The following is a 24,811-nucleotide window of genomic DNA, read 5'->3' on the forward strand; positions in this document are numbered from 1 at the left end:
CTAAATCCTCACAGTACTTCATACTCAGTTGTACTTATGATCTGACTTGAGAGGTTTCTGTATTAATTTTTCCACCTTTCTAAAAGCCAGGGGCGAGGGGGGGGGAGGTGTGTCTTACTTTGTAGTCAGCTGTAGGCTTTCTATAAACGTTTGTTCAGTTGATTCAAATCTAGACTCTTTTGTGGATTCTGTCAATAGCTAGTTAGCTTCTTCTTTCTTTACCCTTGTTTCTTTACTAGTGCTATATGTATTTATCTGAACATCAACAAATTAAGATAATGCTGTTATGTTTTTTTAACATCTGATAAAACACTGTATGGGGTGATCAAATGATGTGCATGAATAGTAATAATGTTTATCAATTTGAAGAAACAATCTATTTCATGTTTTAGGGTTGTTATGCTCAATTGTGTTTATAAATTTCGCGTAAAAGTAAATACTTGCTTATAAATTTACTAGCAAGTACTTGTGTCAGTATAGTGACTTCTGCTATACTGATTTACTCTAAGAATATTTGGAGTAAGTTATCTTTGTGTAATCCTTCCCTCCAGTTCTCAGATGTGCATCTACATCTCTGTATTCATCATACCCTATTATGTTAAGGGAATGAGAGCACTGATGAGAGAGGGCATGTTTTATATTACAACTTAAACACCTTTTTACTTTTTCTTTGAACTCCTTTGTTGCATCTTCCATTTTGGCATTAATCAAAGCTACTATATTACCTTTGTGCTTGTTATCAGTGATAAGATGTCCCATCTCCAACACAAAGCTACCCAAGCAGTTACAGTCATTCTTCTACAAGGTAATTTAATAGACAGTTCTATTTGGGGCAGAAGAATTCATAGCTTGAATTAAAAAAAAAATTATTGCAGTGTAGTTGATTTACAATGTTGTGTTAGTTTCTGCTGTACAGCAAAGTGAATCAGTTATACGTATATATACTCTATTAGATTCTTTTCCCATATAGGTCATTACAGAGTATTGAGTAGAGTTCCCTGGGCTATGTAGTAGGTTCTGATTAGTTATCTATTTTATATATAGTAGTGTGTATATGTCAATCCCAATCTCCCAATTTATCCCTCCTCCTCCCTCACACCCTGGTAACCATCAATTTGTTTTCTACATCTGTGCCTCTATTTCTTTTTTTTTTTTTTTTTTTTTTTGCGGTACGCGGGCCTCTCACTGTTGCGGCCTCTCCAGTTGCGGAGCACAGGCTCCGGACGCGCAGGCTCAGCAGCCATGGCCCACGGGCCCAGCCGCTCTGCGGCATGTGGGATCTTCCCAGACCGGGGCACGAACCCGTGTCCCCTGCATCGGCAGGCGGACTCGCAACCACTGCGCTACCAGGGAAGCCCTATTTCTTTTTTTAGATAAGTTCATTTGTACCTTTTTTTTTTTTTTGATTCCATATATAAGCGATATTATATGATATTGGGTTGGCCAAAAAGTCCGTTTGTGTTTTCTTCCATTACACTGTACGGAAAAACCCGAATGAACTTTTGGGCCAACCCAATATTTGTCTTTCTCTGTCTGACTTACTTCACTCAGTATGGCAATCTCTAGGTCCATCCATTTTGCTGCAAATGGCATTATTTCATAGCTTGAATTTTGACTCTCAGAGAAGAGTAAGGGCTGATCTTAACAAGAATAAGTTTATCTTGCAAAGTTGCCCAGGTTCATGGAGGGTCCGGAAAGGTGGCTGAGGGATGGTAGGTGTAGGTTATGATGAGAAGAGGAAGCCCAGTATTTACACAGTGTGCAACTTATCTGTAGCAACTTTTCTTCCAGTTGTTGCGATTACTCTGTTTCCTGTTCTTTCATCAACCATTTTGTTCTTTAAAAGGCTTTTTTTCCCCAAAAACAGACTCTAATTTCCCGGATATATAGCGATGGATGAGACTTCCTTATATATTTATAATAATGTATATATTATACATTATTCCCTACCTTGTTTATTTCAGATGAAATCAGAGGTAAAGTGGGATCAGAGAATGACTGACTAACTGAAATATTTTTTTTCTTGACAACAAGAGAGCCAATATAATAATTAGCTGCAAAGTGTATTGAAAATTTTTTTTAAAGCTTTTATATGTTGATATTAAACTAAAGGGGCAATAATAGGTAGTGGAAAGAGAAACTGGACTTGTAGTCGTATGGACTTGGGTTCAGTACTGCCCCTGCCCTTTTTGCGGGGGCAGGTAACTTCTCACAACTTCTCTGAGGTTCGTAGCATTAAGTATTGTAGAGTTCTGGTGAGGAAGTAAGCCATCATATGGCAAGGTGCTCTAGGCTTAGAAGGTATAAAATGCAGGTGACTTTTTTTTCCTTCTAAGGATCTTCATGCCAGGCTGTTTCTCTGATGTATTTTATTTTACAAGAACTCTTCATGTGTAGAATTATTTTATGTAGAATATGTATAAATGAAGTATAAAAATTTGTCTGTTGGGTTGTAACATGTTGACTCTTCATTTGACTATCTGTTTGAAACCTGTGCTATTGCTTTATAAAGCTAGAAACTGCATCCAAGGCAAAAAAGAAACCTAGAAATGTGGATCAGCTTTAGAATGTAGTATTAGGTATTATTAAAAGTTATCCATTTAGAAGGCCAAGAACTTAACTAATTTAACATCTAGATGTGGATTAATCAGATCTATCCTTTGGACTCTGATGATAGTCAATAATCATTGGATGGCTATGTCAGTTCAGTTCCCTGGGAAGCAGACATAAGACAGAATTAGAAGTGAAAGACATTTATGAGAGAAGGCACCCAAGAAGGATAAAGGGGAGAGAGAGTTTGAGCAGGTAGAAGAGCCTACCACCTGCAATATTGGTCTAACACCAGTGAATGGAAGGCAGGAGGATTGGGGAGGAAGATCTTCAGACTTTAGTGAAGTTCTGAGAAAGGCCTGTCAGGCTGATGGGGAGCCCAGAACACAGACTGCCTGTTAGAGGGATCACACTGGGCAGAAATATACCCCCTCTGGTATCCCAGCCATGCTCAATCCTTGGTTGGGAGCAGTCTGGGGAGAGTATAAGCTTGGCTTGACTGTTGTAACGGATCCTGAACGGGGATGCTGTCAGCTAACTGCACTCTTAGTAGCTGGTTGATTCAAATGGCATGTCTCCATGACTACCACAAAGGTTGTGTGTGATACAATTTAATTTGACAAACATTTATTCTTGCCAATTTTGTACAAGAACTATATTAGGCACTATTGGGGATTTTGAGAGTTGTTTATTCATTCATTTATTTGCTCATTAAAACATGTACTCAACAATATTGATTGAGAGACGACCATGTCCCAAGTAGAATTCTAGATGTGGAATGCACAAGACTCTCATTTAAATCTCTTAATTCCATTTAGAAACCATTGTTGAAATATGTATCTCACTTTTTCTGCTCCAGTATCGGAAGCTTTTGCTAGTTTCTCATTTGAATGTTTCAAAACTCTTAAGATTAGAATGCCACACACACAAACTCTTCCACATGTCTTATTTCAAATTTTCCTTAATGGGTGTAAAATTTAATGGTCAATGATGTAGGACTAAACTACTGAAAGGAATCCTCACAAGGTGAAAATGGAATCAGCTGATCTTACTTAATGTCATGTTGTGGTAACTCCACACTAGCATAATTCAGCTTTCTGCTAAGAATGCAGTTGCTTTATATAGTTTGTAAGGAATATACTTGAAGTATGAAAATATTGCAGTGATGGTGGGCTGTGAAGAATGCCAGATTTTCTGAAAAGCTTATTCTCTGATATCTAGGCATAAACTAAGATTGGAGAAGGAAGAGAAATAAGTAGTGATAATCAGGTTGTACAATATTTGCATTTATTTTAGGGTTCTAAGAAATCTTTGTTTATCAAGTATTTCTTCTCTAAATAGCAATTTTTTAAATACCTACTGTAGCTGCTTCTGCATGAATTTTGATGTTATTATTTTCTATCTCTTTTTCATTTGGGCTGACATAGATGCTGTACAGGGCTGTTCATTTTCCATCAGCAAAGATGCCTTTACCCTATGTCATGGCTGGTGCATTCATCATTAGTACAGAATGTAGTGATTTTAATGTTATTTCTAAACCTCCCTCACCTCATGCCATTATTTTAATTTAGGACCAACTGTTCAGCCATATGGAGCAGTTTGTCATTCAGCATCTGTATGTTCTTTCAAAATATGAATTTGTCTGTGGGCTTTATGCCTTCAAATGTGCTATATTTCATATGGAAAAGATAAATCTTTTCATTTTATTAATGCTTTCATTGACTGAATATCCCATTTATTTTTTCCCCTTGGAGAGCTTGATGTTGGATCGGGATGCTTTTAAAAGTCACAATGTCAGGAAATGGATCCATTACCTAACATTTTCTGTAAGTTAGCCTCCCATGAGTCCACAGATAAACACAAAGGGCACCTTGCTGACTATTTGTTTTTGTGTTTCACAAGTTATTCATCTCCCATCCATTTACTTCTAACCGCAAAACACCCAGAAATGCAAATAGCATTGCAGATAGAACTGACACTAATTTACCTCATCCCAGTCTGATTTCTTGCCTGTTTTCTGCCTTCCTAAAATTACTCAGCCAGTGTTTTGCTAGAGGTACAGGCATTGTCTCCCCATCTGTGTGGCCTTTTAAGCAAACTGGTTCCTGATGGACTGCGTGGCCTTATTGGAGGGGGTGCCTGGGCAACCTTGTTTGTACACAGTGACTCCACCCATTTTCCCAAGTATTACTTGACTAGAGGTGAATCTGAATCGAAGAAGAGACAACCTCTTCTAGGATTTTGCTGTTGGCACCAGGACAGATCAAATTAATTATGAGGCATTGTCGGGTAGTGGTTAAGATCATGGGTCTGGCTACATAGTTATCCATTACCTAACTGTGCAATCCTGGGTAAGTTACTTATCTGCTCTGTGCCTGGGTTTTCTCATCCATAAAATGAGATCCAAAATGTTTTCAGAACCAAACATCTTTCATAACCATTAGGCAGCAAAACATAACCCGCCGGAACTCCTTTGGAGACAGTGACCCTACAGGAAGTTATTTGTTATTTTTGTCTGTCTCTTGGTTTGAATATTCACATGTTTTCCTGTGGAAATAGTAATGTGTATGATTATGAAATCTAGCCTCAAGATTTTTGGAAAGGGATTGTGGACCAATGTTATCTATCTCAATGTTTTTATTTTGAGGATTAAATGAATTGCTATATGTAAAAGTGATTAGAACAGTGTTTGGTCCATTGTAAGCCTTCAATAAGTGTCAGCTCTGATTTTTACCTTGTTTGCATAGGTTTCACTTTCTTGCAAGAAGCATTTTCACTAAGACAAACACCTACTAAGTGCTAGACCTCTTTTGAGCCTTGGGGACATGGTAGGTATACAGGTATAATTCCTCTTTTTATGTAGCTAACAGTCTCCATTAACTAAACAGGAAATTAAAATAAAGTGAGATAATTATTAATAGGGGAAGAGTTGGGCATTAAGGGATCATACAATAGTTTGGTGGCAGGTAAAGGTCTCCCTGGAGAAGTGATGTTTGAGGTAAAACATAGAAGTTCACCAGGTGAACAGATGGGGCAAGACTGTTCCAGGCAGAGGAGAGAGGCTATGTGAAGACTCAGAGGAGAGATGAAGGGTTTGGGCTCTTGCTTCCTTGGTTTATATGCCCTCGTATCCTCCAAATTACAGGTCTCTCTAACCCACTCCTTTCTCCAGGACCAGAGCTTGAAATTGAAAGATGAAGGGAAGCAAAGGAGAATGTATCTTCCCAGGAGGTGCTCTGGCAAAGAACGAGCAAGTTTCTGGGTTGCCCAGACCATGCTGGTCTCACAGTCTGAGAGACCACTCCTCAGGCAGAGTTGTTTGCTGGGTTGCAAGAGACCTGAAGATTTATCCATCTCCGTGTTGGAGGAAAAATGAGGAGTGGCACAGCTGCATTCCCTATCCCTAACTCCTGGGCCGTTTTCCGAAGTTGCTGCTTTTAGCCATGTGTAGGCTAGTATATTAGACCATCATGCTTTAAAATTCCCTCGAAATTAAGAACAAAGCATATACAGAGTAGCGGCCAAGAGAGCCTCCTCTAAGTGATGTACGGAGAGCAGTGCTTGGCGCAGAGCAGGCAGCCAGTTCATGTGAGCTGTCCTCCTCTTTGGTTCTGTCGCATCGTATGCATTTCACTGTGCGCATATTCAGAAGGAAATAACGAATAACTCGTCATCTCAAATGCTGTGTCACTTTAAAGCTGAATAATTATTTAATAATAGAATATGAAATAAAGGTAATGTTAAAATTTCCAGTATTGTTAACATTTTAATTGCATTTATTATGTAGAACTCATATTTATTCGTGAAACCAATTTATGGGCTATCTTTGCTGCTTTTTAAATTCTTCCTGCGTTATGACTTTTGGCCTGTTATTACTCACTAATATATAGAAAGGAGGAAGGGAAATTGAGAAGAGAATTGATTAAAATTTGCCGTTTACTGCTAGTGTTGATTCTTGTATCACATCAATTATGAGTCCTGTTTTCTACATTAAAAATATAAAAGGTTAAACTATTAGCTTAACTGAAAATCGTAAAAAGATAAAAGGTATGAATTAATGTCTGATGTCCAAATTATATCGGTATTATTGTGAACAACTCATATCAAAAAATTTTAAATCCCTCTTCATAATTAAGCTTTCATTATCTAATAATAAGCTTTTCCAGGACAGTTTTTTTCACAAGCTACTTTATTACAGATTGCATTATCTCTCCTCATTCTCCTCCCCTTCAGCCCACTCACCCCTGATGCCTGTAGGGTTTACATACTGTTCCCACTTCACAGTGAAAGAAGCTGGAGCAGGAAAGGAAGGAATCATGCTGCTTACACAATTCACTGTGAGAAGCTATAGTTGATGTTATTCTATAAATAAAATGTTATTTTGAAATTTTTTCCCTAAATTGATTTTTTTTTTGCTTTATTTATTTATTTATTTTTCATCTTTATTGGAGTATAATTGCTTTACAATGGTGTGTTAGTTTCTGCTTTATAACAAAGTGAATCAGTTATACATATACATATGTTCCCATATCTCTTCCCTCTTGCGTCTCCCTCCCTCCCACCCTCCCTATCCCACCCCTCCAGGCGGTCACAAAGCACCGAGCTGATCTCCCTGTGCTATGCGGCAACTTCCCACTAGCGAGCTATTTTACATTTGGTAGTGTATATATGTCCATGCCACTCTCTCACTTTGTCACAGCTTACCCTTCCCCCTCCCCATATCCTCAAGTCCATTCTCTAGTAGGTCTGTGTCTTTATTCCTGTCTTACCCTAGGTTCTTCATGACATTTTTTTTTCTTCTTAAATTCCATATGTATGTGTTAGCATATGGTATTTGTCTTTCTCTTTCTGACTTACTTCACTCTGTATGACAGACTCTAGGTCTGTCCACCTCATTACAAATAGCTCAATTTCGTTTCTTTTTATGGCTGAGTAATATTCCATTGTATATATGTGCCACATCTTCTTTATCCATTCATCCGGTGATGGACACTTAGGTTGTTTCCATCTCTGGGCTATTGTAAATAGAGCTGCAATGAACATTTTGGTACAAGACTATTTTTGAATTATGGTTTTCTCAGGATATATGCCCAGTAGTGGGATTGCTGGGTCATATGGTAGTTCTATTTGTAGTTTTTTAAGGAACCTCCATACTGTTTTCCATAGTGGCTGTACCAATTCACATTCTCACCAGCAGTGCAAGAGTGTTCCCTTTTCTCCACACCCTCTCCAGCATTTATTGTTTCTAGATTTTTTGATGATGGCCATTCTGACTGGTGTGAGATGATATCTCATTGTAGTTTTGATTTGCATTTCTCTAATGATTAATGATGTTGAAACACATGAAAGTAGTTTTGATTTGCATTTCTCTAATGATTAATGATGTTGAAGCACATGAAAGAATGTGTTTGTTGGCAGTCTGTATATCTTCTTTGGAGAAATGTCTATTTAGGTCTTCTGCCCATTTTTGGATTGGATTGTTTGTTTTTTTGTTATTGAGCTGCATGAGCTGCTTATAAATTTTGGAGATTAATCCTTTGTCAGTTGCTTCATTTGCAGATATTTTCTCCCATTCTGAGGGTTGTCTTTTGGTCTTGTTTATGGTTTCCTTTGCTGTGCAAAAGCTTTGAAGTTTCATTAGGTCCCATTTGTTTATTTTTGTTTTTATTTCCATTTCTCTAGGAGGTGGGTCAAAAAGGATCTTGCTGTGATTTATGTCATAGAGTGTTCTGCCTATGTTTTCCTCTAACATTTTGATAGTTTCTGGCCTTACATTTAGGTCTTTAATCCATTTTGAGCTTATTTTTGTGTGTGGTGTTAGGGAATGATCTAATCTCATACTTTTACATGTACCTGTCCAGTTTTCCCAGCACCACTTATTGAAGAGGCTGTCCTTTCTCCACTGTACATTCCTGCCTCCTTTATCAAAGATAACGTGACCATATGTGCTTGGGTTTATCTCTGGGCTTTCTGTATTGTTCCATTGATCTATCTTTCTGTTTTTGTGCCAGTACCATACTGTCTTGATTACTGTAGCTTTGTAGTATAGTCTGAAGTCAGGGAGCCTGATTCCTCCAGCTCCGTTTTTCGTTCTCAAGATTGCTTTGGCTATTCAGGGTCTTTTGTGTTTCCATACAAATTGTGAAATTTTTTGTTCTAGTTCTGTGAAAAGTGCCAGTGGTAGTTTGATAGGGGTTGCATTGAATCTGTAGATTGCTTTGGGTAGTAGAGTCATTTTCACAATGTTGATTCTTCCAATCCAAGAACATGGTATATCTCTCCATCTATTTGTATCATCTTTGATATCTTTCATCAGTGTCTTATAGTTTTCTGCATACAAGTCTTTTGTCTCCTTAGGTAGGTTTATTCCTAGATATTTTATTCTTTTTGTTGCAATGGTAAATGGGAGTGTTTTCTTGATGTCACTTTCATATTTTTCATCACTAGTGTATAGGAATGCCAGAGATTTCTGTGCATTAATTTTGTATCCTGCTACTTTACCAAATTCATTGATTAGCTCTAGTAGTTTTCTGGTAGCATCTTTAGGATTCTCTATGTATAGTATCATGTCATCTGCAAACAATGACAATTTGTATTCCTTTTATTTACTTTTCTTCTCTGATTGCTGTGGCTCAAACTTCCAAAACTATGTTGAATAAGAGTGGTGAGAGTGAGCAACCTTGTCTTGTTCCTGATCTTAGTGGAAATGCTTTCAGTTTTTCACCATTGAGGACGATGTTGGCTATGGGTTTGTCATATATGGCCTTTATTATGTTGAGGAAAGTTCCCTCTATGCCTACTTTCTGCAGGATTTTTATCATAAATCAGTGTTGAATTTTGTCAAAAGCTTTCTCTGCATCTATTGAGATGATCATATGGTTTTTCTCCTTCAGTTTGTTAATATGGTGTATCACATTGATTGATTTGCATATATTGAAGAATCCTTGCATTCCTGGAATAAATCCCACTTGATCATGGTGTATGATGCTTTTAATGTGCTGTTGGATTCTGTTTGCTAGTATTTTGTTGAGAATTTTTGCATCTATGTTCATCAGTGATATTGGCCTGTAGTTTTCTTTCTTTGTGACATCCTTGTCTGGTTTTGGTATCAAGGTGATGGTGGCCTTGTAGAATGAGTTTTTAAACAGATGTTTATTCTAAATTTGCATTTTTCAGGGAAAACTAATATCACTTCTTTAAATATGGCTGTTTTAAAGAGAAACAAATTAAATTCTTCTTTTATATGCTCCCAATTTTCTATACGTTGTACCTATGGAGAAAAATCGTATCTTCATTCAGTCTGTATGTTTGAAAGTCTTTCTCTTTTCATCTCTCACTCTCATCTTTACAAGGAGTCCCTTTAATTAGATAAAATAAGAAGTGAAAAATCTACTTTGGTGAACTGAAATTAGGATAACTGTATTTGTTCATATTTACTTTTTTAAAATAGTGTTTCCTTGCAAATACCTGAATTGCAGAAGTATTAAATACATTGAATTAGTCAAAGTAGCTTTTTGGCATTTATAAATTTTTCAGAACTTCTAGGATTTTAGTTTCCCAGAATTAGATTAATCCTAGGCCTGTTTCATGATACTTTCTCATTATTGGTCCATATGTGGTCTGCTTTTATTTAGTTAGTGTTTTTAAGTTATTGTACCATTTGTGAACCCAGCACCCAAATCAAGTATCTTGGCAATAATCTATTATCTTATCAAATGACTACCTTCCATCCCCCGGCCCTTTATGTCTCAGGTAGCCATTTTCTTAAGTTCAGTATTCCCCAGTCCCTTGCTTTCTTTCTTTATATATTCTTATTATATCTATGTGTATTCCTTATAAGTATTTTAAAAATTTAATTGTCTTTACTTCTATCAAAAGAGTTTCATACTGTATGTAATGACTGGTATGTATTTTTTAAAAACTTAACCATTGATATTTAAGATTCTCCATGTTGTTGTGTGCCCTTTAATTTCATTCATTTTGACTGCTGTATAAAAGTCCAAGGGAATGAGTATACAACTTTTATTCACTCTCCCATTGATGGAGAGTTAGAATTTTTCAAGGTGTCTGTAATTGTGAACAGCTGTTTGAGCATTCTTGTACATGGCTTTTGTTTTTAACCTGTGAGAGAGTTTCTCTTAGGAATAAACTTGCTGGGTCTTGGGGTATATGCATTTTCAACTTTAGGAGATAATGCCCAGCTATTTTCCAATTTGTACTCCTGGCAACAAGTCTAAGAGATGCTGTAGATCCATATTTCTCCAGCATTTGGTGTTGTCAGACTTTTAATTTTTGTTAATTAAATGGATAGAAAATGATGTCTTATATAAGTCTTAATTTTTATTCTTTATGTTTATCAGGCATATTTATTTCCTCTTTTGTGAAATTCCTGTTCATGTATTTTTGTCCATTTTTTTCTGTTAATTTGTTGGTGTGTATTTAACAGTTGGTTAGGCATTCATTATATATTTCTGATACTAATCTTTTGTTAGATGTATATGTTTTGAATATATTTTCCCAGTTTGTAACTTGATCTTTATTTCTTTTAAGGTATCTTTTGATGGCCAGAAGTTCTTAATTTTAATATAAGGGAAACCTATTAATCTTTTATGTTCTATACTTTTTTGCTACTTAAGTAACCTTTTTCTAAACCAGGGTCTAAAAGATATTCACTAATATATTTAATGGTTTATTTTCACTATTATCTTTTCAATAATTTCATGGCTTATTTTTCAAACTTAAAACCTTAATCACTCTAGAGTTGATTTTTGTGAATTGAGGGAATGATTCAACTTTATCTAGTTTTTCCATGAAGATTACTATTTAAAAATTCTCCATTTATTGATTTAATTTAAATTTCACTTAACTTTAATTTTTAAATTTAATCTCTTCTTACTCCAATGAGTCAGACTTGCCACCTATGTCATATACCAGATTTTCATAAATACTGGATCTATTTCTGAACTTTTCATTCTGTGCTGTCGTTTAGTGAGTGAGTGAGTGAGTATGTGTGTGTGTGTATTCATTTTTGAATTATATATATTCATCTTTGAATTTTAGACACACACGTATACACCTAGATTTTGAAATATTTTGGGTTTTCCACTAGGTTTTGGACATAGTAAAAACAAGTGTCCGTACAGTTCTTCCACGCATCTGGAAGGTACCTGATGTTGAGGAAGTAAATTTATATCGGATTTTCAACCGAGTTTTTAATCGCTTACTCTGGAGTCATGGCCAAGGACTGTGGAACTGTTTCTGTGATTCAGGGTAAGTTTTAAGTTATCTTTTATTATTGTCATTTTTAATATTTTACTATTTAGTTATAAAGTTAGCCCAATAAAATGGCTGAATTTCTTTAATCTCTTAAAATGTGGATTTGTAACTGCATGTAAGTTTCAGTACTCAACTATAATTTATAGCATTTAAGCTGATGTAGATGAGATGATGGATATGAACACAACACCACCCAACAAGTTTGAATTCAGTGGAGAGAAAGTAGTCTTAATTAATGAAAAATCTCAGTTACAAATCTGTATCCTTACAGCCCTTCTGCTGTTGCCTTTATGTAGCAGACTTCCAAAATCATGGCTACACTCCTGCTCCTCTGCAGACTTTCAGTCCTGTCAAAGCTGTTGTGACTCACTGTCATTTTGTCTTCAAGATATCTAAAACCAAACGTTCCATACCTCCCTTTTATTCAGAAATGGCTTCCCTTCTGGACTTCCCCAAACCCCATTGTTATTCTCCCAATCACATGGGTTTGATATCTCAGGGGCATCCGCATCCTTGTTCTCCTTCATTTTCTTTATTCAGTCATGTGCTAAATCTTGTTAGTTTTTCTGTCACATCCCCACTGTGGCTACTCTAGATTGTTTTTCATTATTCTTAACAATTATCAATTATTTAACTGTAGGTTGTTTTTCACTGTTCTTCACAATTATCAAGTATTTACTTGATAATTTAAATACTTTTGGAGATACAAAGCTGAATCTGACATAGATCCTGCCCTGAAGAAACTTAAAAATGATAATAGCTAACACTATACCACTTATACTATGTGCCAGGCATTGTTCTAAGCACTGTACATGTATTAAGTAATTTAATTCACATAACATCACTTTGAAGCAGGTTTTATGATAATTTCCATTTTATAGATAAGGAAACCGAGGCACAGATAGGTGCTAAGGACCTAGTGCAACTGGGATTTGAACTTAAGCAGCCTGGTCCCAGACTTCATGCTCTTAAGCAATAAAACTCTGCTGTCTCTAATAGACAAAATAAGATACATGCAAAAGTCATGATTATGAAGGAGATGACAGATACGTTATTGTAGGATTTCAGAGAAGAGGAGCCTTTTTGGTAGAAAGGCTAAATGAAATTAATAGATTCCCAGGCATTTTTGCCTCCAGTTTTTTGTTTCCCTTATCCATCCTACTGTCAGAGTCATTTCCTAAAATCTGTAATGATTTCCCTCATTTATCATTAAAGTCTAGACTTTTTATCTAGAGATATAAGACTCTCTAATACGCTGATTCTTTCTTATTTCTCCAGTCTTCTCTCTAATTACTCTCCTACTTAAACTTTGCTCCCCAAAAACAAATTCATTATTTTTCAAATATCTTAAAAATTTGTCCTTTTCTGCCTCCGAACTGTTAGTGTCAATGAGTAGCTGATTGGGCTGCCTTCTACAACCCCATTTCTCCAATCCCCTCTGCATTATTTAAATCCTATGTAAAGACCCAGACCATGCCCTTTTTTTGGTAAAACCTTAAAAGACTATTCTAGTCTGACATATCTCTGAATGTCTTCCATTTAAATATTCTAGTCATCTAGTACTGAATCATTTATACCATTTGCAGACTTATTCTCACCACCGTAATTTTCCTCAGCTACCATTCACCAACAGGGAGAATTCACAAGGTGCTCTGGGTTGTGATGAAATCTGAGAATAATCTTGGCCATAAATTATTTCTACAGAGACTTAAGTGAAACATTTGACCTGTACTCCATGGCCCTTAGTTGATGGCTGTCTGTAGAAGTTCTCTTAATCTAAAGTCATAATTAGAATTTTTTTCTGTTTGTTGATCCATTGGTTGGAATGTTGAACATGGATTTCAGCTACTCTTCACAAATGGAAGGAAGTGAGATAGTCTGCTACTGAAATTGCTGCTAGTTTGTCACTAGTTTGGTAATTTACTCTGACTCCATTCAGAATCCTTTTCTCTTGTACCTAGCACACTACTCCCCCCCCAGATGTCTCTGGTGGTATCTATTACTACTAGTAATCATAAAGAATGTAAATAACATTTATTGAAAGATTACTAAGTGCCTGATACTGTTTTTCATAGTAAACATTTTTATAATTACCACTACAATATTTTGAGTAAACTAGTATTATTATTTTCATTGTATAGATAAGGAAATGGAAGCATAAAGTATATAACTTGCCCAAGTTCTCATAGTGAGCCTGGATTTAAACCCAGGTTGTCTGAGTCAAGAGCCCAAGCTCTTAACTCTATGCTTTATTCAGTCCTCTCAAAGCAGCATTGCCCATGGTTGCCAAGCTTGCTGTACTGCAAGCCCATAGCATTAGCCCAATCCCCAGCCCACTGCACTGGAGCGGCTGGAGCAGGAGTAGCTTTGAGTCCTATTTGACCTCCACTCTCCATCCATTTCTTTAAAAACTTGGAGGCTTGTAGAGATGAGTTTTACATCAGATGTTTTTTTTTTTTTTGTACCTTTACAAATGGCATTCCTAGGCTTCTTCAACTTAGTGAAGTCACATAGTGTTGTGTGTGTTTGATTGTCACTTTGGACCCAGACTAGTTCTGCTTATTCTTTGAATCATATCTAGTCAATGTATACTCCTTTAACCTTTGATCTAACAGCCTAGCGGTCTAGGTAAAAATCTACTCTTAGCTCATTTCTAAAGGAATGATTTTAATAAAAGGTGTAGCTGTCTTTCACAGTTAGGTGTAAAACTCTTAGAAAAAATATTCCAAATAACTCTGGGCCACCTTGATTCCTGCCTCTGCCTGTCAACATCTCAATAATAAAACAAAATGAATAAATCATTCCCTGTCCACGTCCGGAAACTTCAAAGAATATTGTAGATGTTTGTCATAGGTTTTCCTAGAATTGGCCCAGGGGTTTGGCTGATGTATCAAAGAGAAAACACCCTCATCCCCCTCTCTTGCTCTTCCAGGCTGCTGAAGCCCGTGCTCAGTGACCGTTTTTTTATCACATGCAGCCTCCTGGGAGTGCTATTCAGCATGATGCTCCACGTTCTGAATGTGTCCTCTCCAGGGGAACAGCTCTCGGAATTTTCATGCATAAAATTATCCACCATGTTTTACTGAGCTAGGGGAAGCCTAGGTGCTATGGGACTCAAACTCAGGCCACAGAGCTCAGGAAGGGTGGCCAAGGGAAGCAGTATTTCAGCTTAGACTTGCAAGATGAGGAAGAAGAGGAATTTGCCAGGTAAAGCAAAGAGGAGGAGGCAGGGGGACTATGGGAGAAGGAATGTATTATTTGGAAAAACCCTCTTTCCACTCAAACTCCTGATATGTAAACCCCAAAGAAAAGAATCTAGTTTAGACCCTTTAGCCAAAGACATTTTCCTATGGAAGTTTGTCATAGAAAAGCTTTTCTTTTACAATCTCAGGGAAAGAAGAAATTGTAAGGAATATTCTAAGGCAGCAGTCTGCTTCTAGGCTGAATTATATGCCTACCTGAAAATGTATGCGTATCATATAGACTACTTAAAATGATGTGAATCTTACTGTTCTCATATCACTTTCAACTTGATGTTGCATTGTTCATACTTTTCAGCTCATTAATCTTTCTGTTGCTGATTGTCCGGTTGGTGTAGTCCAGACTTTTTTTTTTTTTTTTTTTACTTTCCTTTCTTCTTTGGGCTACTCAGTCATTCATTAGGGCTTCTACCAGAGGAGAAAGAAATGAATGTTTCACTTTTTAGATAGCTGCTTTATTAAATATTTTGATGAAAAAGCTGGTAAAAATTATTGGATTACTGGATAATATGAGGCTTTTCAAGTCTCTGGATTTCATTAATCATTCCCCTTTGTTACCAGGAGGTTATTCAGTATTCTGTATCTTATTGTTATATTATTAAAAATGTCATTTGAAGTCATTTCTTTTCACATTTCTCTGAGGATTAGGGAGTTCTGGAGAGAACTTTTTAACCATTTAATTTTTCTTTTTGAATTCATAGATTTTGGCCCTCCCATTTCCTTGGAATTTAGATTTAGAAAGCAGGCAGATAAGACCCTGGGTTCTTTGATAAAGGCACTGGTATTTTAAATTATTTCTCCATCCTTTCACCTTCTTAAAATTTTTTGTGTTAGTATTGAAAATTGAGATATTGTAGTGTTCTAGAGGCATTTCATATTACTCAGCTGTGCCAGGTAGTGGGTAGGAGGGAGGGGACATGGTTCAAAAACATTCAGGTTGAAGAATAGGTTTCTTTTGTGCAGAGGGGGTGCCATTAGCCTAGTACCAAACAAAGCAAGTCCTGGTCATTTTCTTTTTTCTTTATGAGTGATTCTGGAGTGTTGACACTTAAATATGGATTAATAGAGTAGAATGTGGTCTTTGGTCAGTGGTGGTGAACATACACACCAAAATTAGGTAGAGAACCTTGATTCATATGTTTATTTTAAATATTTAAGGAACAATGAGAGAATGAGAAGCCAAAGCTGCTTATATTATAACTCGCATATTACTCAGAGTGTTACATCAAATTAAGGTGCTATTTGAAGAAGGTCCTTTGCTTTTCCTCCATTTTATGTGTTCTTTTCTTACGTCTGTACTCCAAGTCAGCAAAAGAAAAATTACCGTGATGTGAGGAACCTGATAGTGAATCTAATCAGATGTCTCCAAAGTATCAAAATATAAATATATTCAAATTCAGGGGGGAGGGTGGTTATGGAGGTAGGCTTTTACAGAAATACCCAGAATCCCAGGGGAGAGAAAGTAAAAGTTCTCAGCTGAGAGTCAGAATGTTTTCTTTGTGTATTTACGTTTGTATGAAATTTTGATTTCTCTGGGCCCAGGCATGTAAGCCTTGCTAGATCAAGACTTATCAGTTATAAACATATTCCCTTATTAATTGGTGTTCTGTTTTTCTTGATTACATAAAGTAAATTGGAGATATATCTATATACACACAAATATGCATATCATATCTAGTTTTTCTTATATTTAATAATAATTTAAATTTTTAGAGCTAATTTAACTAACATATTACTATTTCTTGAATGAAAGTAACTTTTAATCCTTTTTAAATAATAAAAACAGTATTATATTTAGCCCTGAACATCTTAGAAAGTGGAAGAAAATTTATTCCTTTCAATCTACTTATTTGAATCTTACTCCCTTTAAGAAAATCTGTCATTCACTGATGACATGCTGTCTTTTCTCCTGAAAAAATAAACAGTAGCCTTTCTACTAAAAAATACATTTCTGAGTTTCTAAAGCATTTTTTAAAAATTCCAAAGATATCAAATATCCACAGAAGATTGAAAATGGAATCTTTGAATTTCCCACTGGGAAGTACATTTCTTCAGAAAAATATTTTCCTTAATATTTTTTTCTTTCTGAAAATCTAGTCTTTTCTCTCTCTGCGAGTTAAGCGAATTGGTTTATGTAAAATGAGACTTAAACCATTACCAAGTCTTAAAGCAAACCTTCCCCTTGAGGCTTGAAAGGAGTTTCAGTTACACTAAGGAAATAAGTCAGTCTCTCTCTCTCTCTCTCTGTCTCTCTCTCCCTTTCTCGATGGTGGTAGGGTGATAAGATGTTTCCTGATTTGGGCCATGACAATCAGCTTAGGAATTGTGAATACATATATATGTGTACACACACACACGCACGCATGCATGCATGCACACATTTAAATTTACCAAGACAGTATGTACTACTGCCTGCTGTGCACTAAGCTGAGTGCACTGAAGGAGGGAAGACACTACCTTTGGAACTGCAGTAGGGCAGGACTTGTGGAGATTACATTACTTCTACAGTATAGAACCTGTGCTCTAGGAATATCATGGACATAATTACATATGAAAGTGTTTTGAAAGGGGTGGTCATAAGCAAAGGATTAACCAAAATTCTCAGAGAGAATCTGAGAGATCACAATTAAGAGATCACAAAATAAGTTGCAGCAACTTTTTAATTTGTTTGTGGGATCATTATTAATATAAAAATAAATGTAGCTTCCTAGAAAATGTAAATTCTTAGAATATCTAACTTGTGAGAAATTAGCTCAGTATTTTACAGTTACTTTAATGTAGAGTAACTCAATTTTTAGGAGGTGTTGGGAAACCATCCTGTTACTTAGAGCTAGCAGCAGTGAAGTCTTTAAAGATATGAATTCTATGTTGTGGTTTTTTTTAATGTAAAGATTAATTTCCAAATTTGTATATTTACTTTATACCTCTCAACCATCTGTAGTCACTTCAAATGTGTGAGGCCATTTCTACGTTTTTTTAATGGGTTTGTTGCTAGGTAAGTGATATAGTTGGTTGCCATTTTTAACAGCCACATGAGGTCATGTCTGTTTCCATGCCAACAGATCCTCTTGGGAGAGTATTTTCAGTAAAAGCCCGGAGGTGGTGACTCCTTTGCAGCTCCAGTGTTGCCAGCGCCTGGTGGAGCTTTGTAAACAGTGCCTGCTAGTGGTTTACAAATATGCAACTGACTCAAGAGGATCACTCTCAGGCATTGGTACCAATTGGGGTAATTCCAGGTACTGGTTTACATTTCCTAGACCCAGTGAGTTTTATATAAAGTAATGCCACAATGCAGTTTGAAATTGAAAGTCTCTTTTTGTCTATATGGTTAGAGAAAAAGCTAAAGACTAAAAATTCATACATGCTATTATCTATAAGATTCTTTCAATTTGAACAATCTTTACCTTTAAAGGACTGAACAAGGACAGCAATTACAAACCCGGAGGTGACAGAAATAACCTACATGGAGATGGTATTATTTAACTTAAATACTTTTGCTTTCAAAAGCCAAGTAAGAGCATACAAAAGGGTATTAAATTTAATTTTCCCCCCAATAGGGATATTTCAACATTTGTGCTTTATCCTAATATAGTTGAGAAAATGCCTTTAGTTTAATTTTTACTGTTCAGTATGCCTCTACTATTCCCTTCATCACCAAACAGATCTATGGGAGGTGGATTTTAAGTTCCATTTAAAAACTGGATTTTTATAAATATTGTCCAGTTAAAATAGGTAGTTTTCCAAAAGTATGAAAATATTGTTTTTAAGCTGCAAAGGTACACGAATAAACAGGAAGTACATTTTAGCATTTCTCAAGACAGTCATATAGTTCCATTTAGAATTAAAGACGAATATGTGACTTTTAGTATGTGTAAGTTGTAGTATTCTCAGAGACAGTTTTCAGTCTCAGCATCTCTGTATTTCTATCTTTCATGTACTGAGCTTCCATATAAGCTCATTTACGTGGCTAAAAACATTTTTTAAAAACCACTGAGTTAGGGCTTCTGCCATTGGTAATAGAGCAAGCACTGGGTATTTGTACAAATCCTCCCTCTGATGACAACAAGAAAAGCTGGACAAAATACCAAAACATTTGATTGAAGACATCAGAGAGTTAAAACCAGGTACTTGTTAGTGAGTACTTGTTATTACTGAATAATGCTTTTGACAGACTCATGGGCCTAAGGGAAAAAAGTAGGAGTTCACGGCCTGTCAAAGATTGGGGCCTTGATAAACACCATAGATTCCTTCAAGTGACAATGTCCCAGATGTTTTGCAAAGCAAAAGTTGACAGAATTACAGGGAAAAATAGACAAATCTACAACCATTGAGGGAGATTTTAATATATACTTCTCAAAAAATTAGAGACAAAGAACATTTTAACAATATGATTAACAAATTTAACTGTCATATAATAGTGAATTCAGTGACCTCAGAATACAATACACCAAGCGTATCTGAATCTTTTATAAAAATCAACTATATAGTGGAATAATAAAGCATAGTTCGAAAAATTGAAATCACACAGAGTATTGTTTCTCATCACATGCTATTAAAAATAACAAAATATCCAGAAAATCCATACTTTGGAAAGATAAAAAATACACTTTAAATAACCCATGAATCAAAGAAGAAATCATAATGAATGTAAGAAAATATTTTTAACTGAATGATAACAAAAATATTACAAATAAAAACACAGTATGTACATAAATCATTATTATAGGAATACTTATAGGCTTAAATGAACATATTAGGGAGGGGTAAGGCAAAAATTAAATGATCTAAGCAGCCGTCCTGAATGATGACAGAATGATATTAAAGTAAACCCAAAGAATACAGAAAAAGGAAATAATAAAAATGAGAGCAGAAATTAATATAATGATGCAAACAGAATAAAGAAGATCAAAATGGCAAAAGTGGGTTTTTTTTAAAAGGCTAATAAAATTGATAAACAACTGGTGAGACTGATCAAAATGTAAAAGACAAAAATAGTTAATGTCAAGAATAGAAATAGAGATGTTACTGCAGATATTACAAATATTGAAAATTTTATAAGAAATATGAATAATTTCATTCTGATAAATTCGGTAATTTAGATTGTTAGCAAATTCCTTGAAAAACACATATTACCAAAAGTGAGAAGAAGATATACTCTTAATTATTGAAAAAATTGAATCAATAATTAAAAACCCTCCCACAGGGCTTCCCTGGTGGTGCAGTCATTGAGAGTCCGGACGCCTGCCGATGCAGGGGACACGGGTTCGTGCCCCCGTCCGGGAAGATCCCACATGCCGTGGAGCAGCTAGACCCGTGAGCCATGGCCGCTGAGCCTGTGTGTCCGGAGCCTGTGCTCCGCAAAGGGAGAGGCCACAACAGTGAGAGGCCCGCGTACCGCCAAAAAAAAAAAAAAAAACCCTCCCACAAAGATAAGTCCAGATTCATAGGTCTTTACTATCTAATTCTACCCACCCAGAGAAGAGAGAAGTACTATCTAATTCTATCTAATTAAACCCACCCAGAGAAGAGAGAAAAGGAAGGAATGTTCTCTAACTTGTTTTATGAGGCTACCATACCTTTGATACCTGACCAGGACATTATGGCAAAGGACAATGACAGTCTAATCTCACTCCTGTACATAGATGGAAAAATCTTACATAAAATATTAGCAAAACAAACCCAGAAACCTTAAATAGGATAATGTATCATGACTAACTTTTGTTTATTACATCAACTTAATGGTACAATAACATTAAAAAGTGATCAATGTAATTTTAGTAGAATAAAAAAATCATTTAAAAATATATGGATGGGCTTCCCTGGTGGCGCAGTGGTTGAGAGTCCACCTGCCGATGCAGGGGACACGGGTTCATGCCCCGGTCCGGGAAGATCCCACATGCCGCGGACAAAGTTTAATGTTGAGTGGCGCTGCTTGGCACTATCTAGACAAATACTTAAATTCACAGCAAATGATGAAGCTGCTTTTTAGTTGTCTTTAGGGAGAAACAATTTTCAGTTGGTCTTTAGGGACCAAATTCAGCTTTTTTTTTTTTTTTTTTTTTATATATATATATATATATATGGATAAGTCACTTGTTAGAATTCAGTATATTACATTCATGCTTAAAAAATGCTTAGCAAGTTAGAAACAAAAGGGAAATTCCTTAATCTAATAAAGGATAAGTACAAAAACCCTACAATCATATACTTAATGGTGAAATGTTGAAGGCTTTCCTTCTGAGATGAGAAACAAGACAAGATTGCCTGTTATTACCGCTTCTATTTACCATTGTATTGGACCTAGCTCGTTCAAGGAAGCATGCCAAAGAAGTAAAAGGCATTGGATTTGAGAGAAAGAACTAAAACTCATTACTAATGGATATGATTGTGTTCACAGAATCTAAGTAAATCTACAGATAAATTATTAAGTAAATTTAACAATTTTGATAAAATCAAAGTTGGGATAAAATCAGTTGTATTTTTTCTATATTAATAACAAACAGCTAGAATATATGACATTTTAGATACAATATCATTTTTCAATAGCATCAAAGAATAACTAATTATTAGGAATAAATGTAACAAAAATGTGTAAGTCTGAGGTGTTTCTCCTTGGGATGAGTTAGCTACAAGTTAACTATTTTTGTACTTCGAGAGTAAGCTACAATAAAAATAAAGCTGGAAACTTCACATTTTTTGGTGCTTTAGCACAAACTCTTTAGATACAGTCTATAGATCCACTTTCTAGAGATTCTTCCTGCTAAAAAAATCAAATTGTATTATTTAACTTCATTGCAAAGAACATTTCAAAAATAATCTTTGATGTTCAGCTAGTGTGGGATCTCCCAAGAGATACTAATGGAGATATTAAGGCAAATAATCCATTGTGTTTCCCTGTAATGCTTTAAAATATCCCACAGCACTTGCTTTCTTCCAATGTGATTTTATATGCTTTTTCTAGTTCACACTGAATTTCTTTTCCTTTCTAAGTCTTTAAAAAAGTTTTATTTTTGCCTTTTCTGCTTCTACTAAAAAGTTTAAGTTTGCGGGTATATAATATTTTTCTACTTTCTAGGTTTTTTATTCTTTATATTTCTGAAAAAAATGAGTGTAATCATTATATCCTTTAGTTTTAAAATTGGGATTCACACAGAAATGACAGTATAGTATAGTTGCTGGGAGCACTGGTTCTGGAGTGAGAATGGATTTGAATCCTGGCTCTGCCACTTACTAACTACGTGCCTGTGGCAAGGCATTTAACTCCTGTGCACTCTGGTGTTTTCATCTTTAAAATGGAGCTGATAATAATATGTATCATAGAGAATCATTAGAAATAACTAATATTTTTAAATCAATTATAATGGTCCTGGCACACAAAAACACTTTTAAAATACAAAATAGTGTTAAAGAAAATAGTATAAGTTAGCTTAACCCTGGACTTTGTACTTTTATTTTTTCATCTGTGAAAATGGAGATCTTTAGTTCAGAAGGCTATGTGAATGTTATCGTAATGTCAGTAGAAACTACTGCTTGGAAATTCTTCAAAAGAAAGTCGGCAAAAGTTACTGTTTACTATAATAATTATCAGTGAAATCAGGATGTATTTTCAGTAGAAGATAGAATAACTCTCAACTAATATGGAATAGTGGTTTTTGATCAAACACTTTAGTTTCTTTTGTACCTTTGCCCTAGATAGGGAGGGTAGCCTTTTCCTGGCAGAAGATATCAGATCAATCATCATGACTCCACTAGCTCTTGACATAATAATTAATCCATATAAATTACCTAAGTGATATTAAGAAAATAATTTATATAATCTGTGATGTGAGAAATCAGTTGTTTCATTATTCATCACCCATTGTGCAATTTTGATTTGATTTAGCTTGTTGTATATTATTTAACTGCTCTATTAACTTAATGATTTGAGCAATTATTTATAGTTTGTGATATTAAGTAATAGATTTAGGGGATATTATCAGATAATTCATGATGAAATGATGTGTGTGAATATTATGGAGAATTCTGCCATTTTAATCTGAATGCTATATGCAGTTTGATCATAATGAATTCCTATTCTTCTACAAAATTCATATAACACAACTTAAATGTAATTTCCCATTGACACAGAGGTTAGTAGTTACCAACATTATTTCATATAGAATAGGTAGCTAATCCTTGGCCTTCAATTTCTTCATGTGTCTTTGGAAGTATGATACTGTGGCTGGAAGATGCTAAAGTCAAATGAAGAAAATAAGTGATTTGGTGTTCTACCTTCGTTTCTTTTTTTAAGACTAATTATAAATCTCCTTCTGTTGCTACTTCTGCTCTTGGAATTTTTTATAGATATCTTTGTCCTGACTTTCTAGCATGTCCTTCTCATCATTACCAGGACTTAACGCTTTTAATAGTGATGCTTATTTGCATTTGCTCATGTGGATTTCCTTGATCATTTCTCTCTCGACATATAGATTGGACTGGCCTAATGCTAATCAGAGGTTTTCCAGAGAAAACAGATTATACAGGCACACACTCCTACTTGTAATTACTGAATCCCAAAGCTCTGAAAATTCAAACGAATAAAAATAAAATAAAAGTAACCCCTTTATTGGCACATCTGAATTGACACGAAGTTGTTTATAGTCTTTATCCAATTTATTGTGAATATTTCTCTATTTCACTACAGAAATATTAATGATTTGTTTACAGGATGCTGCCCCAAGACCCTGATGATGTTACATTATATATAATATATACACTATAGTGTCCTAAAATCTGGAAAATTTATGTATTCTGAAATATATTTGGCTGCAAAGGTTGCATGCAACCTGTAGTTATGATTGCTTTTGGTTTTCTGTAATCACAAGCACCCAGTAGTCCAAGAATATAAAATTTACAATCTAGTTATGAATGTTAATCTTTAACTTTTTCTTTTAGATTACCTATAGTCATAACACATCAATGATATATTTATTAAATTATAATCAATGGTTTCAACATCCTTGAAACAATTATTTTAATTGGTTAGCTAAATTCTCATGTCACATGTTTTTAAGAAATATTTGGCTGGTTTACACACATTATTTACAGAGGTGAATGATGAATTCCAAATTAACATGAGTCATATAAACAGTCTCCTAGCATGTGAGTTCATGGCTCTTTATGGGATGTCTCGGGACACTAAGATCACATGTTACATCTATATTCAACTCTTTGGGTGAGGCTTTATGACCCTCTCCCTGCCTCCCCTCCTCAACTCAGGAGAGGAAATCTTTTTATGTGGGTTGCATTGTTATAGTATCATTTCTCATGTAAGATGTACAAATTATTAACCACATAATATTTTAGTGAGAGATGTTAATATTAGTTTGTAAAGTCTAATTTTTTAACTATCATTTTTAGGTATTTACTACCAGGAAGTACACAATTCTTCATGAGAACACCAACCTACAACTTGAAATACAGTTCACCTGGAATGGCTCGCTCCAATGTTTTGTTTACATCCCGGTATGGCCATTTGTGAAAGAGAGGGAAGATTGCCATGGGTTATGCATAATAGCAATTCATATTTTTCCCAACTTAACATTGCAAAGACAGTGACAATTAAGTGCTGTTTTATGTATATATGACATATATGTGTGTGAAACTATATACACACATGCACTCAAATAACATATATATTTATTATAATATATGAAGGAAGAATTAGCAGGAAACTGGATATAAGA

General features: G+C 35.3%; 1 protein-coding gene across 1 annotated transcript in view; it reads left to right on the forward strand.

Annotated features, from left to right (window-relative positions):
• TTLL7 (tubulin tyrosine ligase like 7) overlaps window positions 1-24,606 on the forward strand; it is a 115,407-nt gene extending 90,801 nt beyond the window's left edge. The window contains exons 18-20 of the mRNA XM_007449047.1: window positions 11,660-11,820; window positions 18,149-18,322; window positions 24,486-24,606. Coding sequence (XP_007449109.1) covers window positions 11,660-11,820; window positions 18,149-18,322; window positions 24,486-24,606 — 456 coding nt within the window. The remainder of the gene's footprint in view (window positions 1-11,659; window positions 11,821-18,148; window positions 18,323-24,485) is intronic.
• Window positions 24,607-24,811: the final 205 nt, after the last annotated feature.

Source organism: Lipotes vexillifer, unplaced genomic scaffold (assembly GCF_000442215.2).
Source record: "Lipotes vexillifer unplaced genomic scaffold, Lipotes_vexillifer_v1.1 scaffold186, whole genome shotgun sequence".
NCBI lineage: Eukaryota > Metazoa > Chordata > Mammalia > Artiodactyla > Lipotidae > Lipotes > Lipotes vexillifer.